The sequence below is a fragment of the Myxine glutinosa genome, chromosome 6 (genome assembly GCF_964187855.1).
Source record: "Myxine glutinosa chromosome 6, kmMyxGlut1.1, whole genome shotgun sequence".
Lineage (NCBI taxonomy): Eukaryota > Metazoa > Chordata > Myxini > Myxiniformes > Myxinidae > Myxine > Myxine glutinosa.
Genome location: NC_136266.1, coordinates 100,787,478 through 100,811,889, shown reverse-complemented (window position 1 = coordinate 100,811,889; position 24,412 = coordinate 100,787,478). Strand labels below are relative to the sequence as shown.

The following is a 24,412-nucleotide window of genomic DNA, read 5'->3' as shown; positions in this document are numbered from 1 at the left end:
GATCATGTACATGTGTTGTGTCATGGGGAAAATTAAATATATTCCATTTAATCATGGCACATTTCAGCATATTTGGCCAATGTGTAAATACCATAAACGCCATTGGCTGGTGAGCAAACGTACAAGGGGTATAAAATACTTCTATGAACTCTTACAGATCTCAGCTATGTAAGAGTGCAGAGAAGTATTTGTGAAGTCTACCAATGTATGCAAGTTGTCTTTGCATGACGGATAATGTATGTGTTTGAAGGATAGTGTATGCACAGTAAACAATGAGGGGTGGTAAAAGCATGAACCTTTCGATGAGCTCTGGAGAAGGAATAAGGCCCTTTTCTCCCAATTCGGTTTCCCCCAACCACCAGTCATAGTCACGACGTGCTGCTACTTTAACCACGGTGCCTGCGCGGAGCCGCAGCCCACGTCCAGGTGGGGAAGGCAATCCATGTGGCTCACAACATTCCCATTCCTCTTCATCTTCATTCTTTCGACCCTCTTTGCCACCGCTGTAGTCAAACAGGGCACGAACATACGTCTATGGAAAAACGAGAAGCATGTGTAACTTTTGGAACAAGTAAACTGGGAAAAGTGAGAGAAAGGTAAATTTGTACTAGAAATAAAATGAAAGAAAAGCAGTACTGTATGTAAAATGGAATTAAATAAAAATGAACTGGATTTGAAGAATGCAATTAAGAATTAAATTAAGATTTGAAGAATAATTAATTTTAATCCGACTATATTTGAGAAGTGTTTGCATGTTCTTGTGTTTTTGTCTTATATTCACTCCTGAACCACTTGTTGTGTCTTATATTCACTCCTGAACCAATTCACTCCTTGAGCCCTGGTGTTGGGCTAGCGGCTAGGGTGCCGGCTTAGGATCCTAGGATCCTGGGTTCGAATCCCGGTCGATCGCTGAATTAACGCCAGGGGGGTTGACTCAGCCTGTCATCCTTCCGAGGTCGGCTATTTGAGTACCAGTTCACTGGTAATTCCCTGTTTGTCGTTAAAGGCGGCAAAAAGGTTTGGCGTCAGGAAGGGCATCTGGCCGTAAAACATTGCTTCAAAAAGGGGACCAAAAAACAACAACAACCACGGTTCCCGAAAAAGGCCAACCCCCGCTTTGCGGGGAAAAATGGCCTCTAAAGGTGGTTTTTATTCACTCCTGAATCACTGGACGGAAAGAGTTAAAAACTGGTGGTTGCCTTCAGGGGGCAGCCAACCAAACTTCCAGTCATCGAAGTGGAAGGGAAAGCTGAGGAAGAAGCAGAAATGGAACAAACAAAAAGAGACTAAATTGAAGAGGAGGGTAAGGGGCGGGGTGGGGGAATGGGAGGACAAGGAAAGAGTTGGAATTGGGGAGAGCGAATTTGGTAGGAAAGATTGTGGATATGGATGGCGGATGACCTGAGATTGGTTAACAGGTGTATTGAAGCCATGGAGGGAAAAATGACATTGAAGAGACTGAAGAAGTTGGTTTCACAGGTCGGGGGAAAAATAGAGTAACAAATGAGTGGAGTTGAGCAGTGAGTCTGGATTTTGGGAGTTTCACCGGGGCCGTATGCACCCCACAGAAACCTGGAAGGGGGGGGGGGGGGGGGGGGAGGATGGGATATTGGGATAGCACAGAAAGGGCAGAATGTGCAAGACCAGAAAGGAGGCAGTAGAAGACGGAGAGACCACAGACTTGTCTGCAATGTGAAAGTGATAGACTCGTAGACACAGCTTCTTCACAGGAGATTCCAATGATCTCGAAGGCCTTGGTTTCCACAGCATCAATCTAAGCAAGGTGTGAGGCAGGGGAGGCAGCCCAGAGGGGGAAAGTAGTACTCCTTCAAGCTGAGGATGAAGGCCTTATAAGTAGATACAAGTTCAAATGTGCCAAGGAAAGACTTTACATGACGGAGGATGCCCAGTCAGGGATTGGCTTTGGAGTGGTTTGCCCAAGAAAGATAAAGGCTTAAGGTTGAAATTGGATATATTGCGTTGACTTGTGCATTGCTTCCTCATGTCCCTGTAAGAGTTTCCAAGTAAAGGTACACCAATGCCTACTGTATCTATCTATAATTCCAGTAATCTCTGTGTGTCTGTGTGTCTGTGTGTCTGTGTGTCTGTGTGTCTGTGTGTCTGTGTGTCTGTGTGTCTGTGTGTCTGTGTGTTTGTCTGTGACCGCTGTTTCTCGACAACCACGGGTCCGATATACTTGAAACTTGCCAGGTATATTGCTGGGGACCCGAGGATGTGCCTTTTCAAGGTTTGAAATTAATCGGACAAGTACCTACCGAGCTATGTCCAAAAAACGCTTCAACCAATCAGAGAGCAGCGAGCTATCACGTGTGCCGAACCGTTAATGCAATGCAAGCGTTAATGCGTTAATGCAAGGCTTTTCTTTTTTTCCCTCTTCTCTTTCTACTTTTCCTTGCGATTAAATTGCAAACAGCCAAAATACGTTGGCGCTAATTGAATAATTGGCCATTAACACTAAAATAATCGTAACTGCGATATGCCAACTTCCGGACAGTGCAGCCTTCCCTGTTGTTGTTGTTTGCAGCAGCTGTTTGCAGCAAGGCAAGGCTTTTCTTTTTTCCCCTCTTCTCTTTCTACTTTGCCTTGCGATTAAATTGCAAACAGCCAAAATACGTTGGCGCTAATTGAATAATTGGGCATTATGTTTTACAACTAATAAAAACGAATTTGCGATTCATTCGCTTTCCTGCGCGTTTGTGTACGCGATGGCGATTTCTTTACCAAACTCCGGAACCGGAAGCCGTTCGCTTTGGACCGAACCATTGCATGTAAATAGAGGGGGGGGATTGTCACCACTCGCAAGCCGTTCGCTTTGGACCAAACCATTTCATGTAAATAGGGGGGGGGATATAATTTTAGATATATATATAGTACGGGCATGCCCTAGTATCTACAACTCCTCTATAAACGTTAGATCACTGGACAAAAAAAAGGAAAAGATGGTGGAGGAAAGAGGAGGGTAGAGATGGAAAAAAGAGAAAAGACCTTTGGAGAAGAGGTGTAAGGGAAGGGGAATTAATGAAACATATGGGAAGTGGGGTGGGAGATGGGGTGGGAGAAATCTTGCAAATTTAACTTAAACGAAAATAAAAGTCACAAAGTATTAAACAAACAGAGGCACATATAAGAGCACAATAACTGGAGACCATTTAACAATGACTGACATCCTTGTGAATGACTTGGGAAAGGTAATCTTTAGAATGTAGAGACCATAGAGCAACTGGTTGGCCATCTGAGTTGAACATTCACCAACCTGGCTGTTTTATATCCAAGCAGTTTTGGCATTTCATTCACAGAATATACAATGGCAATGTAAATGCAAATACAATGTAAATGGCAGATTAATATCCCATAAACTATTTGACTTTGACAATCCATTTGTGATGTCATAAAGATTTTAACCCCATGTGACCATCATTCATCATCATGCACCATGCTCTACACAGAGCATCAGTTCTGCCAAAGCAGTTTCTTGGCTGGTGTTACAATCAAGGATGGGTAACTACTCTGACACAGGAAGTTGGGACAAGAATCTGGAACTGGGAATTTGGTCAGGATGTTGGTGATAACCCATCTACTCTTCGCGAAGGACATCATGCATACACCAACCATTTCACAATGGATACCAGATCTGTAATGTCCATCAACTAATACTGGCAGACAGCAAGCCCAGTTTAACATGTGATGGGTCAGTCTAACTCTGACAATATTGTTTGTCAAAAATTAATAAATTAATATATGCGAGTGGTATAACAATTATCTTACTATAATTCACCAAATGTCCGTCCGTCTGTCTGTTTGTCTGTCCGTCCGTTCGAAGGTACCGTAAAAACTGCTGAACCGATCGCAACGATATTTTGGGTGGATAATCCTGGGATCTCCAGGAGTAAAATAGGCTATTTAGTTTTCCCAATTTCAGCTTTCGTCTCCAGTATTCTCAGGTTTGGACTCCCGCATAACATTCGCGTTCGCATAACGTTCATTGTACTCATTGTGACGATGTTGCTTTCCCGGGTGCCGCACAAACGGCTGCACCGATCGCTGCACAGCTGCACCGATCGAACTCGGTGACCTCGGACAAAGACCTTTTATAAGGATACGGGTTGAATCCCTGCTTGAGAGAATTCCAACCGCCTCACTCCCCGCCATCATGGCCGTCTCTCCAACTTACAATCCCACAAGATATGCGGAAAGGACGACCCAAAACCAATATAAACATCATTCGTATATAAACATCATTAAAAGTAAATAATGACCTCGGCCAAAGTTCAAACGACATTTAATCTCTACATGAGAGAATTCCACATAGCTATTTGGGTGGTGAATACGCTAACAGATCACTGTCTCCATCGATCTTGCCAAGGCCGTAACAGCTATTGGCTCAAAATCCTTTTAACTGTTGATTGGTAGTTTTTACAATGAAGGAAAGATTAACAATGTTGTTAAAAGTTTATTTTGTGATTAATTTGTGATTGGAGATATGTTGTTTGGAATTAAAAAAGAGATATCAAGTTCAAGTGAATGACGACATGCCGTGATGGTTTCTACTTTCTGAACGTGAACTTCGCAGATCGCCATATGCAGATTCGCCATGGTCCCACGATCGATGTTTCTATATGTGAACGTACCCGTTTGTTTCTGAACGGGTACGTTTTTCATGGAAGTCCTTCACGAACTTGCTGTCCATGTCTGACGTGCGACTGAAGGTGCTACAGGAATGTGGAATTTATTGGTTTCATGCTTTGGCATTCGCCGTATCTGCATTGCCTGTTTGCTTCCGGCCTCCAACCCGTGCATGGCACGGGTATCTCCCTAGTTCATACAATTTGAGGAATGCATCTGTTTGTTTATATGCACGCGCGCGCGCACACACACACACACACACACACACACACACACACACACACACACACACACACACACACACACACACACACACACACAAAGACACAACACACAAACACAAACAGAGAGACACACACACCTGCAGTACTGACCTCAACGGCAAAAGTCACTTCTCGCCCCTCTTCCTTTGGACCCTGTGTGGGTTTTTTGTATGCCCCTGCTGTTCCGTCAGACTGAAAAAAAACAAAAAAACAATAACCACAACAGTAAACACCACAGAAACCACAAATGTCAGCAAGAGGAAAAATCTTCATTGTCATATTTCTGTATAATAGATTTACAAATGTGGCTCTGCATTGGGAATTTTTTTAATTTTTTTTTATAATGTAACCATACCAACCAAACACAATGTTATCCACACATTATGGCTTCCAAATTCCCTTGTGCTGATTGAAAACTAAAAATGAGTCATAAAATAAGAAATAAAACGCACGACATCATTACATGGAAGGTGGAGGGGAGCGAGTCCATAGATAGAATGTGGTAATAATAGCTCAGTCCATGTACTCAGGTATAATTACCCTCGCCTGAGGAGAGGGTATTGTATTGAGTCCGTTTGTTTGTCTGTTTGTCTGCACAGAATAAATGATTTTCTATGCAACCGTTGATCCGATTGACAGGAAATTTTCACCAAAGGTGCAGCTCCACCTGTATAATTTTTTAATGATAATTATGACGTCATAGGTCACGTGGTTCGGCCGCCATATTGGAAAAACCGAAAACCTTTGCACCTCTATATCTCTGAAAGCGCTGCATAGAAAAATTTTGAGACACTGCTCAATGTAAAGAACTCTCCATGAGGAATAAAATATGTTAATGTTGATGTCATAGGTGCCTCCATTATGACGTCATAATTCGACAAGTACAAAACTTCATCCGATTAAGATGACATTTCTTGAGCATAATCTAGGAATAAATTAGAAAAAAAATAATGATGACGTCATCGGTCACGTGGTTCAGCCGCCATATTTGTTTTAACACAAAAGCCTTAAAAACCACTGAAAATAATTTTTTAAAACACTGAAAATACATCCTGGCAAGGGTTTGCAATCTCTGATTGCACTTTCTTGTTACTCCTGTATTATCGACTAGTTGTATGGTAAAATGTGCACAGAGGAGGCGATGATTGTAAACCTTAGAGCAGAATAGGGTAAGGTTGTATTGGGTAAACCTCCTGTACAGGTGAGGTCTGGCAGAGGACTTGATGTCACTTGGGCACAAAGGAACTTGAAAAAACACAATGCGATTATCATGATATGCAAAACATTATGGGCCATTTGGCCAGAGAACTGCAGGCAAGGCAGTGAAGTGAGCTGTGGAGCCCTGGTTGAGGGTGGGACACTTTCACAAGGGGCTGTCTGTCCAGCAGTGGTCCAGCCGTGCAGGGCGGCCCTAAAGATGGTGCCACCCACAGGCGCAGAATTTTTCCCACAAATTTTCACAGAACAATCACAAAAAGTTGTAAAAAAAAAAAACCTAACTGTACTTAGGAAGATCCACATTGAAAATGAAACACCAACTAGCAAAGCTGCTCAGCAAAGCAAGGCCCAGGTACATATTTTCGTTCATGGCGTGGTCTTCATCTGGTTCTTGTCAATGGTCTTAAGTTGACTTCCCAGATTAAGACTTTAATTGTAAATATGATCAAATTGTAAATTGGACCAATAGCAATTTGTCCTTGCAAAATTTTATCGCACTGCGGATTTTCATTTTGTTTAATATCCGAGGATTTGAACATAAGAATGTTACTCAGTAGGTTTATATTCTGAAGCTTTTTATACCCAACAGACTTGAGAATTCAGGTGCTGTTCCTAACCTCTTCCTGGTTTAACTCCCAAAATCTAGATTTACCCTTTCACCTCACTCTTTTGTTCCTATTTTCTCCTGTTTTTGGACCAGCCTTCTGGAGGCATTTCATTCGCTCTTTCCTCCGGGACTTCAAGCAGGCGGTGCACCACTATCTCACGTCATCAGTCATCCCTACCGGTGACTCTTTTTGCCACCACTAACGATACCTAGCCATAACCAAGCCCTCTTATTTGCAGGTTACTGGATTCACTTACCTACTCTTTTCCTATTCTTTCATTCCTTTGTTTTTAAAATGCAGGCCCACTGCCACACTGCCAGTGCATTGCCATTTGACCTTCCGTTAACTCACTCTTAAATGAGTCGATATCTTCACAATATTTACTTGGCAAAAGTTGAAAGTTTTGATGGCAATATCTTTTGCATCAGTCAATGTGTATTTTTATTGGATGAGACAGCCTTGCTACCATATTTTCCGTTCATACAAAAATCAACATATCTGCCTTGCTGTCTTCAACGGCAAGGCAGACACCATTGTCAATAGCACTTTGTTTGAGATGAGAAAAATCCTAAAATCTCCTCGCAATAATGATCAAAATAGATCAAAGCATTGAAAAAATACCTTTGAGAATAAGGTTCACGGCCTACAACTGAAATAGCTAGCTTTCACACTGCATGTTCACAGCTAGCCTCAAAAAATGTTCAAATGCTGACTGTGTGCAGGTCAAACCATGGTTGAGAGGCAGAATCCTTTAGCCTGGAAATCATTCAGCCTGTTTACAGGCAAAATATTGCTTCACCACTTCACGAAGCATTGTGTTACTGTAAGACGAACGAGTCATGTTCCAAAGGGAATGGCATGATAGATCGGAATCTGCCTCTCCTCATTTGCAGTCAGGGTTCCAACATTTTTGTGCAAATCACCAACAGAATTCGCTGAGATTCAGCATGAAACATGGAAGGATTGTCCAACAGGTTGTATTTCACATGTTGTGCTTTAACTTTGATGCGAATGTCCTTTCTGATATGGACAAAAATGTTGTTCATAGTCAATTAATAAACTTGTTACCTCTGCCACTGAAGTTGGGCCAAGGTTATGTTTTCATCCCTGTCTGTTTGTCTGTGAACTGCACAACTCAAAAAGTTGTAGACGGATTAGGATGAAAATTGGTGGACAGGTTGGGTGTGTGACAATGAAGAATTGATGAAATTTTGGTTATTTTGGTTGGAAATTTGGAAATTTGGAAATTGAGGGATTATTCACCATTGAGTGAAAGGGCCAAAATGATATATCGCATGATACACGACATGAGCAAAAGTATGCGGACACCCCTTCTAATTAGTGGATTCGGCTGTTTCGGCCACACCCATTGCTGACAGGTATATATAATCAAGCACACAGCAATACATTCTCCATAGACAAACATTGGCAGTGGAATGGGCCATACTGAAGAGCTCAATGACTTTCAATGTGGCACCGTCATAGGATGCCACCTTTCCGACAAGTCAGTTCATCAAATTTCTGCCCTGATAGAGCTGCCCCGGTCAACTGTAAGTGCTGTTATTGTGAAGTGTAAACGGCAGTGGCCAAACGGAAGCCTCTCCTCAGTGAAAGACACATGAAAGCCCGCTTGGAGTTTGCAAAAAAGCACCTAAAGGACTCTCAGACTGTGAAAAACAAGATTCTGTGGTCTTTCATGTGTCTTTCACTGAGGAGAGGCTTCCGTCTGGCCAATCTGCAATAAAGCCCAGATCGGTGGAGTGGCAGTGATGGTTGTCCTTCTGGAAGTTTCTCCCATCTCCACACAGGATCTCCGGAGCTCAGCCAGAGTGACCATCGGGTTCTTGGTCACCTCTCTTACTAAGGCCCTTCTCCCCCGATTGCTCAGTTTGGCCGGGCAGCCAGCTCTAGGAAGAGTCCTGGTTGTTCCAAACTTCTTCCATTTAAGAATTATGGAGGCCACTGTGCTCTTGGGAACCTTCAATGCAGCAGAGATTTTTTTTGTAGGCTTCCCCAGATCTGTGCCTCGACACAATCCTGTCTCTGAGCTCTGCAGGCAGTTCCTTCGATCCCATGGCTTGGTTTTTGCTCTGATATGCATTGTCAGCTGTGAGACCTTATATAGACAGGTGTGTGCCTTTCCAAATCATGTCCAATCAATTGAATTTACAACAGGTGGACTCCAATCAAGGTGTCGAAACATCTCAAAGATGATCAAGAGAAATAGGAGGCACCTGAGCTAAATTTCAAGTGTCATAGCAAAGGGTATGAATACTTATGTCAATGTGATATTTCAGTTTTTTCTTTTTAATAAATTTGCAAAACTTTCTAAAATCCTGTTTTCTCTTTGTCATTATGGGGTATTGAGTGTAGATTGATGAGGGAAAAAATGAATTTAAACGATTTCAGCATAAGGCTGCAACATAACAAAATGTGAAAAAAGTGAAGGGGTCTGAATACTTTCTGAATGCACTGTACATGGCAAGTGAGTTCCTGAATGACCTGCAAGCACACCGTGCTTTGGATGCAATTGAGCAAACTTGTCAAATACAACTTTAGCATTCTGATGCTTTTTCTATATTAAAAAAAAACCTAATGTTGGAACACTTCCTTCAAGATGCAAAGAATGAGATGCTATTGTGTGTGCTGCCTCTTGCCATCCAGAATAGATACGGTCATTTTCTTTCGGGTGTTAGGCAGTTGATCTCCTAACTCAAATGGAATGCTTTTACTAACTCCACTGTTTCTGTTGTCAGGTGTTTCCCTACTTTGGGATTTGGGTCTAACAGTATTCTTTTCTCTTCAATTATCTGTTTTGTTGACCCCGCCGTGAAATAGGTTGCTTGAACGTTTTGCCATTTTTCATGTACCGATACTCCAACGATTGGGAACAGACAGCATTTTGACATTTTCACTCTTTTTGTCTGTGTTGGTGAACTTGTCCTTCAGCTGTGTCACTATCAAATGGAAAGATCTTTCTCACCAATAGCTTCCTATATAGTTTTCATTTCCAGCTTCCTATATGGTGGAAATATCGCTTTTTTTTTTTTGTCTCGACAAAAACAAGGCTAATGGAAGAGCGAGGTTAAACGGTTTTGCAAGGATTTGATGTACAGTACTTACTAACTTACACCTACACTGACCTCAGCTCTCAAACCTTCGGATTTACTCAAGGCTAACCTATGTGAACATGCCTCAAGTGAAAAAGCCAACGGTGTAATTCACAAAGTGGCAAAAATAATCAGCAGGTATATGAGACACTGTGTCTTTAGTCTTGGCAGAAACAACAGCATGGGAATGGTCTAAGCTCGAAACACCAATGGTACAGTAATGAAGGTCACGTGGAGCTCCTAGTTCTGGGATTAACCCAGTTTCAGTTTGCACAACCTCTTCAAACAGGTTTCCTTTTTGAGAAATACGGAAAGGTCAGTTGACTTGTACATTTAGCACCTGTATGTCCATATTTCACTTCATTCTAGAGTTGGTGTTTAAAACTGCCTCTGTGACCACTTCCAGCACACAAGCACAATGTACATAGGCTTTCTAGTGAGCAGGATGAAGAGTAGTAAGCACGTGGATTAACCACAGCTAGGATACAGTGTAATCTAGATTGTGACAATCCATTGTGAGTGGTTCCAAATCCTGATGGCCATTGCTGTTTCCACGAACATGAAGGGGATCAAGGAATAACTACGGAAACACTTGACACATCAAAGTGAGGCAAATGTGTAACACTGCCGTATTGTACAGTAGGCAAACTATGCAATTCGACAACAATACTAAAATGAAAACCACCTAACTCCCTTGGAACTGCTCAATGTCAAGGTGAAATCAAAGATAGAAATCAAAGATTTCTCATTGTCAAGGTGAGGAACCTTGCGGTTGACCAGAAAATTAAGCCAAACGCGTGACCATGAGACATCCCTCGAGTACACACACCAGATACAAGCACCGATATATAAAAATGGCAAAGAGAATTTGAAGTATTTCCCAAAGATGGCATGAAATGTCAATTTCTGTGAATGTCAAAAGAAGCCTGTGGCCTATTTCCGAGTTGAAGGCAAATTGAGGGACAAAGTTGGTATCAGAACTTGATGCTAACCAATATATTTTCCTCAGACAGCAATTAGCAGCATTGTAGCAAATCCCACTAGAAGGCCCAGGTTCTGGAAAAGAAGGCGGCTGAGGCATCCATAGTGACAGCGCCAACTTCACGTTGCAGCGTCTCAGGTAACATGTCTACCAGACCCACAGAGAAACATTCCGGATGGTATGGCAAATATCCATATGTATATGTATGTACGTATGGTGTACTGTCCGACTGCTGTGCCAATTATCATGCCCAGGTGTCCAAGCAATGCAGAAAATAGCAGGTTGTACACAATGACCTATCTTACTGTCCTCCCAGCCTTTAAAAATTCATAGCAAAGTCAGTGAACTCATGGGGAACCTCATGGACAACATGGCAATGGAGGTGCTCAAGCCACTGCTGATATTAACAGGGAAAGTGGCACTAACTGCAAGCCCATCACTAAAGTTATGGGCACCATCCCCAAAGAAGACCATTCACGCCACGTTTTCACTCCAGCTAGCTTCCTTCACTCTTTTAATAGCTACTTCCTCCTCCAGACAGTGTCTGTTTGAGTGGTGGTGAAACAGACAGTGATGATTGTGATGTAGGTGGCGGTGTGCTTTTTCTGGAGCAATGACCGGTGCATCTGCTAGGCCTCTCCCCGATCCTTTGTTATCATGGCTACACTCATCTGCTGACTCAGCTCGATCGTCCAATCCACTGCCAGCTGTGATCACTGCCTCCACTTCAAGGTTTAGGCCACGTTTGGTTGAACAAAAATCGCCATTGCCTGCGCCAAGCAGAGAATGACCTTCACTTGCAGGGTTGTTTATCTCACCAAACAGCTTGATGGCCAACGGCTCCACTTCAGACGTTCTGTTCACCATGTTTGTTGCCCCTTTCCCAACAATCTGCTCTGTGGGTTTATTTACATTTTTCAGCTAGTTCTTACTTGAACGGTAGTGCTTGAATAATGTGAGGAAGTGCTCAATAATGAACATGAGGTACACACCCATTTAGCACAGTCAGGCCCAACCATACCCCTATCGAGATGTGACTTGACATGTGACTCAGAGGACCCATGCTCGTGAGCCAAATGGTCATGATCGTGACTGTGTTTAGGCCCACCCCCAGCTTCTCTAATATCGTGTCTAGTTATTCACATTAAAGTAGCAGGACATGCTTCAAGGCAGAATTTGCCCTACATGACAGGTGATTTCCCAAAGAATGACAGTGACCTATTAAATATATATTATCTTCAACAAAATATCACTGTAATCATTGGCAGTGCTGGGCCCTAGCTTGGGAGAAATGGATGCTGGCAGAGATGTTGATTCACTTCTTTTCACAGAAGGAACTGGATCTGCACTGTCTGCAGAGTGTAGTCACGCTTCAACTTGGATTATTCTGAACAAGTTCTTGATTCACTTGCCAGATTTTGCATATTCCTTTTGCTGGTGTGACTTTTCAAGGAGTCTGCATGCCTTCTACCCAGGTTCAAATCACAATAAGACTGCTCGACATGATAACATTGAGAGTCGATTTGCAATAATGAGAATATTTAAAAAAACAGACGTTGTTACATTTGTCTTTTATAGACTCCCTTGAATTTCCTGTAACTGCAGCCAATCCGGAGTAGGGTCTGGTCAGTTAAGCTTACATTAGGTCATACTCAAAGACGAACAACTAGTATTAATGAAACAATAATGTACAATGAGTCATAACTACCAAGACAATAACACGATAAAATTGACAAGAGATTTTCAAAACTAAACTCATTACTATTTTGAGTCGAGATAAACTGTGTAGTAGTGTTTGTTTGGTACTTCACACCAATATATGTTATTCAACATTCCTCTGAACATAAAGGTGTGAATGACTTTGTTCTCTAGATTATAGTGGCTAGGCAGCTACTTTTTTTTCTTTTTTTTTGTATACTGAATCGAGTCTCGTGAAAGAGCTAACATTTATTTCACAAACAAATCAACCAGACAAACAAAATATATAAAAAGAGGGAGCAGAAGACAAGATGGGGAGAGAAGGGGAAGCACACAAACATAACATTTGAGAGGAGGGAGATGTGTGGGAGGGAGAGGGCTTGGGGGGAGGAGGCGTGGGAAGGGGGGGGTGGGGGGGGGGAGAAGTATAAAACACAAGGACACCAAGGACTTCCAGGACAGAAGTTGGTATTTCAAAAAAGTTGATTTGGGGTGAAATTAGCGGGGGTAGAAAAGATCAAGGTTTTGGATGGGGGAAGATAAGAGATGGTGGTGAACAGCTGTTTTAAAGACCTGGAGGGTGGAGTGGGATTGAAGAGAGTGGGGGAGTTTGTTCCAGAGGCGGGAGAAAAGAGGAATGAAGGAGTGAAGGTGAGCAGAGAGTCTTGATTTTGGCAGTTTAACCATAAAAGGGTTGCAGGCAGATCTTGTGCGACCTGTAGGAATATTTGGGGGACAGAGCCCAGAGAGAGCTGGGGGGGCAAGGCCAGAGAGGAGTCGTTAGAAGACGGAAAGACCACCAACCTGCCTGCGGTGAGTGAGTGAAAGGCCCTTGGAGTTAGCTTCATCGCGGGAGATTCCAATGATTCTGAACGCTTTGGTTTCAACAGCGTGAAGACGAGCTAGGTGTGAGGCAGGAGCACCAGCCCAGAGGGGAGAGCAGTATTCCATTGAGCTGCAGATGAAAGCCTTGTATGTGGTGAGGAGCTCAGGTGTGCCAAGGAAGGACTTCGCACGACGGAGAATGCCCAGTCCGCGACTGGATTTGGAGGCCAGATTTGAAATGTGGTTTTCCAAGGAAAGATCATGGCAGATAGTGAGACCCAAAAGCTTGAGTGACAGAACTTCTTGGAGAAGATTATTCAGAAAGTGGATGGGAGGGTTGTGCAGTCGGTCTTTTCAGAGAGACATCGTAAGAGTGTGAGATTTGTCAGGATTGAAAGACATGTTCCACTTGTTTGCCCAGTCTGTGATTTTGTCCAGGTCTGCAGAGAGTGAGGAGGCTGCAGACTGCCGATCTGAGGGATGAGGAATGGAGCGACAGAGAGTAGAGTCATCAGCAAAGAGATAGAGAGTCAGAGAGATCATTGATGAAGACCATAAAAAGCACAGGGCCCAGAACACTGCCTTGGGGAACTCCAGCCTGAACAGGAAGAGGAGATGAGAGAAACCCATTCAGGGCCACACATTGACTACGACTAGAGAGGAAGTCCGCCAGCCATGCGTGGAGATTACCATGGATACCAAAGGAGGAGAGTTTGGTGAGCAGAGCGGGGTGCCAGACCGTATCGAAGGCACGTGATATGTCAAGGGAGACAGCTCTAATTTCCTGTTTGGCATTGAGGACCTCCATCCATTGTTGAGAAAGCAGAAGCAGCATGTCCAGAGTAGAATGACCTGATCTGAAACCAAATTGATGATCAGAGATCAAGCCATTGGAGAAGAGGAAAGATTTCATATCTGAAGCAATGATGGATTCCATGACTTTGCCGATAATTGGGAGAAGGCTGATTGGTCTGTCGTTGCAGTCTGTAGTTGTACTTGAAGCAGGTACTAAGCAGGTTAACCAGATGAACAGGCAGGCTTAATTCATTATGGGCACCTGACATTCAGGAGGTTTAATTACATAATGTAAGGAACCTCAGTTAAATTGTATGAACACCACTCTTGCTTGCATGCGCAGTCAGCCATTTTGGCTGAACATGTAAAATTCAAATATGGATCCCTTGTTAAGCATGGATGGAGGAGGGGGAGGGGGGTATTTATGCCCATGACCTGATCCTGGGTACACGTATGCAAAATTTGGTGGAGTTCAGGCCAGCCCTGTTTTTTTCTATGATTTTCAGATGTACATACACACATAATATAATACTTACATACATAACACATACAAACAATCAGAGACTTGCCTTATTTAATATAGTAGGATAACCATTTGAGTTAAAGGTCAACTTCAAATGGACTTCTGAAAAATAACGCTTTTTTTTTTCTCATTGCATAATTTTGTCAATTAGTCAGAGAGCCTACTACACTCTATTTCAACCCATAGCATACAAAAGGTTTGACCCCCTAGAGTTGTTGGGGGTATCAAGCTGAGTAAAAAAAAGTATGTAAGATTGACCCCCCCTGCTGGAACTAGTCACCAGACCCCCCTAAAATGACCCCAATAATGGGTTATTTCAACCCATCTCATACATGGACCAAATTTGGTTACAATATAGTGTCATGTCAGGACATTACAAAAATGTCAAATCTAACAACTTACCCTGCTGGAAAGGTGATGTTAGACCCCCCGCAAAGTACCCCCCAAAATGGGTTATTTCAACCCATCTCATACATGGACCAAATTTGGTCACAATATAGTGTCATGTTAGGACATTACAAAAACATCAAATCTAACAACTTACCCTGCTGGAAAGGTGATGTTAGACCCCCTGCAAAGTGCCCCCCCCTAAAAACGGGTTATTTCAACCCATCTCATACATGGACCAAATTTGGTTACAATATAGTGTCATGTCAGGACATTACAAAAACATCAAATCTAACAACTTACCCTGCTGGGTAGGTGATGTTAGACCCCCCGCAATCTCCTATTGCATATACGAACCAAATTTGGTCACGATGTACAAATATAACAAATCTAACGTTACCCTTCTGGAAAAGGTGGGTGATGTTAGACCCTTCCTCAAAACAATCTACACACAAAATACATGATACTTCAAATATATAAACTCACCATCAGTCAATGAGGATTACTATTTATTATCACAAGACTCAAACATAAACGAAACATGACTTCCTGTCAGCAACAGAGCTCTTATTTTAGGGAAGACATCATGATTTATCGTTGTTTTAAAATTCATTTAAAACAATAAATGATACAGGAATAGGTCATTGGTGTGGTCATCAGCATCATCATCAGCGTGGTTTATTAAGTTTATTAAGGCTACACAGAGAGAAATGTTTACACAGCTTGTGTACAATTTTACACATTTCTGATGTTAAAATAGAACTCCAAAACTGTTATGTAAACATTTACATAGGACCTGATATGTAAAATTTTACTAATTAATTATGTTAAGTTTTACATAATTCATATGTAAAAAAAAATTACATATCTCTTATGTAAACTTTTTGCACAGTAATTATGTAAAAATAGTAAAAATATTGCACAGTAAAAATGTATTTGCTATTTGACCATATAATGCTCATGAAATTTAGGATAGTATGCCTACAAGTCAATCATCTCTGATTGGTTTCATTCAGGCTTCTATTATTATATTATATTTGATCATGTCATGCTATTATAAGTGCATCAACAATATTTTATTGGTTGTCCTCTATTGGCTTCCGTAGTTTACAAAAAATATTACCAAGGAGGGCCTAGCAAGGTCATTTGCATACTTTTACTAAACTAGGGGCATTAAATGATGATGTATGTCAATGTACAGACATGTCTTAAGCTGTTAAGTTGTTACATTTGATAATTTGTAATATCCTGATGACATGATTGTGACCGAAGTTGGTTCATGTAAACGATGGCTTGAAACAGGGGTACTTTGGGGCCGGGGGGGGGGGGTCTAACATCACCTACCCAGCAGGGTAAGTTGTTAGATTTGATGTTTTTGCAATGTCCTGACATGACACTATATTGTGACCAAATTTGGTCCATGTATGAGATGGGTTGAAATAACCCGTTTTTAGGGGGGGGGCACTTTGCGGGGGGTCTAACATCACCTTTCCAGCAGGGTAAGTTGTTAGATTTGATGTTTTTGTAATGTCCTAACATGACACTATATTGTGACCAAATTTGGTCCATGTATGAGATGGGTTGAAATAACCCATTTTGGGGTCATTTTAGGGGGGTCTGGTGACTAGTTCCAGCAGGGGGGGTCAATCTTACATACTTTTTTTTACTCAGCTTGATACCCCCAACAACTCTAGGGGGTCAAACCTTTTGTATGCTATGGGTTGAAATAGAGTGTAGTAGGCTCTCTGACTAAATGTGGAATCTTAAAGACGCTTCGCCCTCCAAGATGTTCTTGCATCATAAGTGTACCTGCACTGAAATTGGCATCTAATATTTGATTACCGTGTTTTTCGGCCTTTAAGCCAATGTGGAATCCAAGTCGAATTGGCTAATTTCCCCATTTTTCTTTCCTTCATTCATAAATAAGTCCATTTGAAGAAGAAGACGAAGCTACTTCAACTACAATTGATTAGCAAATCTGCCATTCAGTCAGTACAATTGAGGTGTTATTTCCTCCCTGACACTCTTATGCATTGCTGTCTAAGGTACAGTCTTGGGCCACCTCGAAAATAATCATTTTATTGTCACATTATAATAATAATAATAATAATAATTCATTTATTTTGTATAGCGCTTTTCATGAAGCCCAAAGGCGCTTTGACAGAGTGGCAAACATAATGCAAAACAAAACATGAAAACAACAATTGCAAAAATACAAGAATCAATAGGGAAATATTTAAAGCAAAAGGAGGGAGAAGGAGAAGTGATAGTCAGGGGTTAAATGCTGTGGGTTGAATGTTGAATGCAGTGCTGAACAGGTGGGTCTTCAGTGATGTTTTGAATGTGGTGAGTGAGGAGGGGTCTCTGATGGTGTGAGGTAGTGAGTTCCAGAGGGTGGGAGCAGCGATGGAGAAGGCCCTGTCCCCCCAGGATCTGAATTTGGTCTGGATGGGGGGGGGTCAGGAGGTTGGTACCAGCAGAGCGGAGGTTGCGGGTGGGAGTGTGTCTGGAGAGGAGGTCAGCCAGGTAGGATGGGGCCAGGTTATGGAGGGCTTTGTAGGTCAAGAGGAGGATTTTGTACTGGATTCTCTGGGAGATGGGCAGCCAGTGAAGCTTGTAAAGGACGGGGGTGATGTGGTCACGGGTCCGGGAATGGGTGAGTAGACGGGCAGCGGAGTTCTGAATGTATTGGAGTTTATTGGTGATTGTTGAGGGTGAACCATAGAGGAGGCTATTGCAGTAGTCCAGACGGGAGGTGATGAAGGCGTGGATGAGGGTTTCTGCAGCCGTGGAGGAGAGGGATGAGCGGAGACGGGCGATGTTTTTCAGGTGAAAGAAGGCTGTCTTTGTGATCTGTTTAGTGTATTTGTCGAAGGAGAGGGTTTGGTCAAAGATGACGCCAAGATTCCGGATGAGAGGGGAGGTGGATACTGGGATACCGTCGATGTTGAGGTCAAAGTTATGGGTGGATTTTGTGAGCGTTTTTGGGCCAATGATGATTATTTCAGATTTATCACAGTTAAGTTTGAGGAAGTTGATTTGAAGCCAGGATTTTATTTCAGAGATGCAGTTTGTCAGGATAGAGTGGGTGTCGGTGGAGACGGACTTGGTGGAGATGAAAAGCTGGATGTCATCGGCGAAGCAGTGGAATTGGAGACCATGACGGTGGATTAAGTGACCGAGGGGGGACAGGTAAAGGATGAAGAGGAGGGGGCCAAGAACTGAACCTTGGGGGACACCTTGGGGGAGGGGAGCAGTGGGGAATTTGCAGTTATTGATGGAGATCAACTGGCGACTGTCAGAGAGGTATGATTTAATCCAAGAGAGGGCAGTGCCGGTAACGTTAAAGGTGGATTCAAGTCGGGTGAGGAGGATGGTGTGATCGATGGTGTCAAAGGCAGCGCTGAGGTCGAGGAGGACGAGAATGTTGAGGTTGCCAGCGTCAGAGGAGAGGAGAAGGTCGTTGGTGATTTTGAGGAGAGCAGTTTCAGTACTGTGGTTGGAGCAGAATCTGGATTGGAATGTTTCATACAGGTTATTGGCAGAGAGGTGATGTTTGAGTTGAGTGGCTACAGCGCGTTCCAAAACTTTCGACAGAAAGGGTAGGTTGGAGATGGGTCTGAAGTTGTTTAGGGTGTCAGGGTTTAGACCAGGTTTTTTTAGAATGGGGATAACAGCAGCAATTTTGAGGGATGGTGGGACGATGCCTGTAGACAGGGAGGAGTTTATTGTTGCAATGATAAGTGGAGAGAGAGCAGGGAGGGAGGCCTTAACAAAGCTGGAGGGGATGGGGTCAAGAGTGCAGGTGGCAGTTTTCATTCCTATGAGGAGTTCAGAGAGGTCAGTAGGGGAGACCGGGGAGAATTGAGACAGGGGAAGGCAGGATAAGGGGGGGCAGGTGGTTGGAGGGGGAGTGGGTGCGGCGGTGGTCAAGCTGTTGTAGATGTTGTCAACACACACACATTGGCATATTTTGATATAAGATGACACAATAATAATGTTTTTTTAATTAAAGAAACAAAAAAAATGTCTTAGGCCAGTCATTGCACATAGGGCAAAGCTGTATAGACCAGTGTTTGTCTGTCCGTATGTGTGTATGTCCCTCACAAACTTGCACCAATCAGAGCTGATATTCTGGTCACATGACAAGGGCGATGTGATGTGACTACGTCTGTGATGTCATTACGGCGTATGACGGCTGAATCCACAAATTTCGAGTTATATGCCGTTCAGGCCGAATATATCGTCGAACCTGTCATATATCATAATCACCATGCTCTACCGTTCCATTTATAATTCAGTGTGAAACACAAACAAAGCGATTGTTAAAATGAGCATGAAATATCGAAAGCATATGTGTTATGGGTCTTCCAACGACACAGTACATATAGGCCTTAGGCTTTATGCCTTCATGCCTCACCTTTAGACTGCTTGGGACAAATTAGCACAGGTTTCTTCATACAGTAGTATCGTCTTTGTAATAATAATAATAATAACAAGAACTGCCACTTTATAACTGCGGGCAGTGATGACCGGTTTCCTCTGCCTTCCTGCTTTCATACAACCCCGCTTTCACATTATTATTTTTCTCTCACTCACACACTCACTCACACACACACACACACACACACACACACACACACACACACACACACACACACACACACACACACACACACACACACACACACACACACATCCCCATACACACACACACACACACACACACACACATCCCCATACACACACACACACACACACACACACACACACACACACATCCACACATTCCCACACACACACACACACACACACACACACACACACACACACACACACACACACACACACACACACACACACACACACACACACACACACACACACACACACACACACACATTCCCCCACACACACATCCACACACACACACAATCACACACATCCCCGCACACACACACACATCCCCACCCACACACATCCCCACAATTTATAACTATAAAACAACCCCGCTTTCACATTTTTTTCTTCTTCATCAATTTATCCCAAGATGATGCTCAAGAAAAGTCATCCTAATTGGTGAAGTTTTGTACTTGTCGAATTATGACATCATAATGGGGGCAGCTATGACATCATCATTCACATGGGTTATTCTCCATGGAGAGTTCCTTACAATGACATATGTCTCAATCTTTTCTAAGCAGCACTTTTGGAGATATAGAGGTGAATTTTTTTTCGATTTTTTTCAGGATGGCGCCAGTACCACGTGACCTACGACGTCATAGTTACCATTACAATATTCTGCAGGCCGAGGGACTCCTTTGGTGCAAATTTCCTGTAGGTCAAACCATTGCAGAGAAAAAGATTTTAAAAGAAAATAAAACTGAAAAATCGCACTGCCAGAATCCATGACATGGCAAGAGAAGCACATGCAGAGTTTCTTCTTCTTCACAACATAACAATTTCTAGCTTCCAGACTATACATCCATTCATCTGAAGGTTGAATGAGTGATTGTTATATTGCAGGCACCTGCAATATGGAAGGGTATGACAACTGAAGAGGAGATGGGATAAATCTGTGCATGAGAGAGAGCAATTTTCTTTGGAAGAATTCCCAGGATGAGTTGATGTCAGAGGCGGTAGAGATGGGAGACCAGTCCAGATTATTGATGGCTGCTTGAAGACCGTGCCGTGCAGCCTGAGTGAAATGCCAGACTCGTCGATGCTGAGGAGGCTCTCTGAGAATGGCCAGAGTGATTAAAAAAATTATTGTATCCAGATCTGGATATTCACCAAAATCGAATCATTTCGGCCTTGTCACACACCGAACCTCTCCACTACATTTTGTCCGTATTTGTCCACAACATTGAGATATCCTGTTTACAGACAGTGGTAAAAAAAAACTCCACCAACATTTGGTGGTGGAGGTCAACAATTGTCCTTGCATCATCTTTTATTTATCAAAATATGCCAATGTGACAATAAAAATGTTTTCATTTTCAAGGTGGCCTAAGCTAAAGTATGGAGTATGGGGAAATGTTTTGCATGGGACTGTATAATATATATGTATATACATATGTATATGGATATGTATATGTATATGTATATATACATATATATATATATATATATATATATATATATATATACAGTCATGGCCAAAAATATTGGCACCCTTACAATTTTTTCAAATAATGCACCATTTCTTCCAGAAAATAGTTGAAATTATAAAATATTTTGGTATCCACACATATATATTTCTTTGGTTTGCAGTGGAACAAAACAAAAAGAGCTGAAAAAATTACAAAATATTAGCTGATTCCACACAAATCCTGAAATGGCCAGGACATTATTGGCACCTTTTAGAAGTTGTTAGAAATAATTCGATTTCAAGGAGGTGACTCTCCTTTACTTTGGAATTGAACTCACCTGTGGTGAGTTGCAGGTGTCTGCAATTTAACAATCACTCATTCAACCAGTTTGAATCGAGAAAAGGCGTCATTCTGCTGTTTTGTCATTGTGTGTACCACAATGAGCATGGAGAAAAGAAAGAAAACCAGAGAATTGTCTGAGGAGGTCAGACACAAGATTGTAGCCAAGCATGGAATTGGACAATCTCAAGGCTACAAGTCCATCTGCAGAGACCTTGATGTTCCTGTATCCACCGTACACAATGTTATCAGGAAGTTTAAGGCCTATGTCACTGTAGCCAACCTCCCTGGACGTGGCCGCAAGAGAAAACTTGATTGCACATTGCAGCGAAGGATTGTTCGAATGGTGGAGAAAGCACCTCGATCAACTGCAAAACAGATTCAAGCTGCCCTTCAGACACAAGGTACGACAGTTTCAACTCACATCATCTGTTGCCAACTCAATGAAAGGGTCTATGGTAAGAGACCCAGGATGACCCCACTGCTGAGGGAGATACATAAGAATGCTCGACTGGATTCTGTCCAAAACACACCTGAACAAGCCAAAATCTTTCTGGGAGAATACCTGTGGACAGATGACACCAAATTAGAGCTTTTTGGTAAAGCACATCATCTCTATGTTTACAGAAAACAAAATGAAGTCTTCAAAGAAAAGAACACCTTCCCTACAGTCAAACATGGAGGAGGTTCAGTGATGTTTTGGGGTTGCTGTGCTGCCTCTGGCACTGGGTGCCTTGAATGTGTGCATGGCATAATGGAATCAGGAGATTACCAAGGCATTGTGGAGCGCAATGTTCAACCCAGTGTCAGAAAGGTGGGCCTCCGTCGAAGGTCATGGGTGTTGTAGCAGGAAAATGACCCCAAACACACTTCAAAAAGCACCTAGGAATGGTTCAAGACAAAACGCTGGACTGTTCTGAAGTGGCCAGCAATGAGTCCAGATCTAAATCCCATTGAACACCTGTGGGGAGATCTGAAAGCAGCAGTTGGGAGAAGGTACCCTTCAAATCTGGGAGACCTGGAGCAGTTTGCACAAGAGGAGTGGGCCAAACTGCCAGTAGAGAGGTGTAGCAAGCTCATTTATGGCTATAAGGAAGCTCTTGACTGCAGTTATTTTGTCCAAAGGCTGTGCTACCAAATATCAAGTCGAGCGTGTCAATAATTTAGTCAATGCCATTCCTTTTTGCATTTTCTGATTCAAAAGGATATATTAAGTTCTGAATCAAAAACAAAGGTTCCCCAATATTAACAGTGAAATAAAGAATTGTGGAGACCAAATACTTTTGTCAATTTAAACTTATTTTTAGAGAAAATTGAGTTATTTTCAAAACGTGCAAAGGTGCCTAAATATTTTTGGGTCATGACTGTGTGTGTGTGTGTGTGTGTGTGTGTGTGTGTGTGTGTGTGTGTGTGTGTGTGTGTGTGTGTGTGTGTGTGTGTGTGTGTGTGTGTGTGTGTGTGTGTGTGTGTGTATGCATGTATATATATATATATATTGCCATCACACTCCAGGATACCAAATATTGTCAATGGGTAGAATGAATTTTCTTTTAAGGAACTCCATTGTATTTTCTGAAAATGTTAAAAAGCATTTGAAAAGTCACAGAGCGTCACTGGGAATTTGGGGGGGGGGGGGGGGGGGGGGCGGGGGGGGGGGAGTGTATTCCCCACTTATATTGTACCTCCATCCACAGCATGCATCCATATGAGTACTTTAAGTACCAGAAAAAAGTGAATAAACTTTTTGCAATATGTTACATTATATCGTTGAACAAGCGATAAAAGGTATGGGAAAAGGATGTTGAAGTAGCAGATAAGGGTTATCAATAGGCATTAATGACAATGTAGTTAAAGATAACAAACTCTATAGTTTTATCATTAAGAGAAACGTGATAATCGATAAGCTTGCAAGTATAAGCACATGGCGGCGGTATTTCACTACATGTACAAAGTTAAGGGTATATAGACAGACAATCCACCTTGCTGTTACTTCGCTGTCTGCATCCTTCAAGGACGAGTTCTAAATATATGTCGCTCGCTTCTCTCTCCCCATCCCCTTTTCTCTCCTCTTGCCCATCTCTTGCGAGATCTTCCCGCTCCCTATTTTCTCTCTGCTTCTCGCCCAACACCATTTTTCCGCACAAATGGCGATGGCGGTTCAAGGTTCGAACTCGTGTACAAGCATTCGCGTAAACACGTCCCCCCACTGCGGCATCGCAATGGTACAGTCTATAAAACTGTAAAATCGCCGCACGGGTTCTACCAACGACACCACATTGTGAGGGGGTGTATACAGACAAGAAGTATATAGGTAAAAAAAAACTACTGTGCAGTATTTATTGTTCCCCGTCAAGAAAATAATGCTACTGTACACTTTTGTTAACCCTTCGATGATCAGAAAAAGCCCTCAGCTGGAGAACTCGACGATAACTTTATTTTGCTTCCTTTATAAATTAAACAGATACATGCACTTAAAAAGGTGTGAAGCATCACGAAGAGCAACAGCTGGTTTGGAGCATTGACACCAAGGAGCTGCGAACGTGTTTTGCTTGTGCAAAACATAACTATACTATATATATATATATATATATATATATATTTATTTATTTATATATATATATTATATATATATATATATATATATATATATATACGTATATTATCTGTATGTAGAATGTAGGCCTATTCCTGCATTCATCTGAGTCGGTGTTTGAAATGGTGACACTTTTACCTCCGAGTACACGAAGTTTGTGTTAATTCTGTCAGATATAAAGTTGTTAAAATGTGGCCGAATAATAAATAACAAGCTGTCAGACATAAACAAGATGAAATGTGGCCGAATCATAATTATAATAACCTGTTAAATATAAAGTTGTTAAAATGTGGCCTAATTTTAATAAGCTGTCACATATAAAGTTGTGAAAATGT

The 24,412-nt window shown here is 42.2% G+C and overlaps 1 protein-coding gene and 1 pseudogene across 1 annotated transcript in view; both read right to left on the bottom strand.

Annotated features, from left to right (window-relative positions):
* LOC137430116 (55 kDa erythrocyte membrane protein) overlaps nt 1-23,692 on the bottom strand; it is a 138,924-nt gene extending 115,232 nt beyond the window's left edge. The window contains exons 1-3 of the mRNA XM_068120683.2: nt 23,464-23,692; nt 5,019-5,099; nt 297-532 (exon numbers count right to left, since the gene is read on the bottom strand). Of these exons, the coding sequence (XP_067976784.2) occupies nt 297-532; nt 5,019-5,099; nt 23,464-23,616 (470 nt within the window). The 5' untranslated portion in view covers nt 23,617-23,692. The remainder of the gene's footprint in view (nt 1-296; nt 533-5,018; nt 5,100-23,463) is intronic.
* Nucleotides 10,884-11,909, bottom strand: LOC137429094 (zinc transporter ZIP6-like; annotated as a pseudogene).
* Nucleotides 23,693-24,412: the final 720 nt, after the last annotated feature.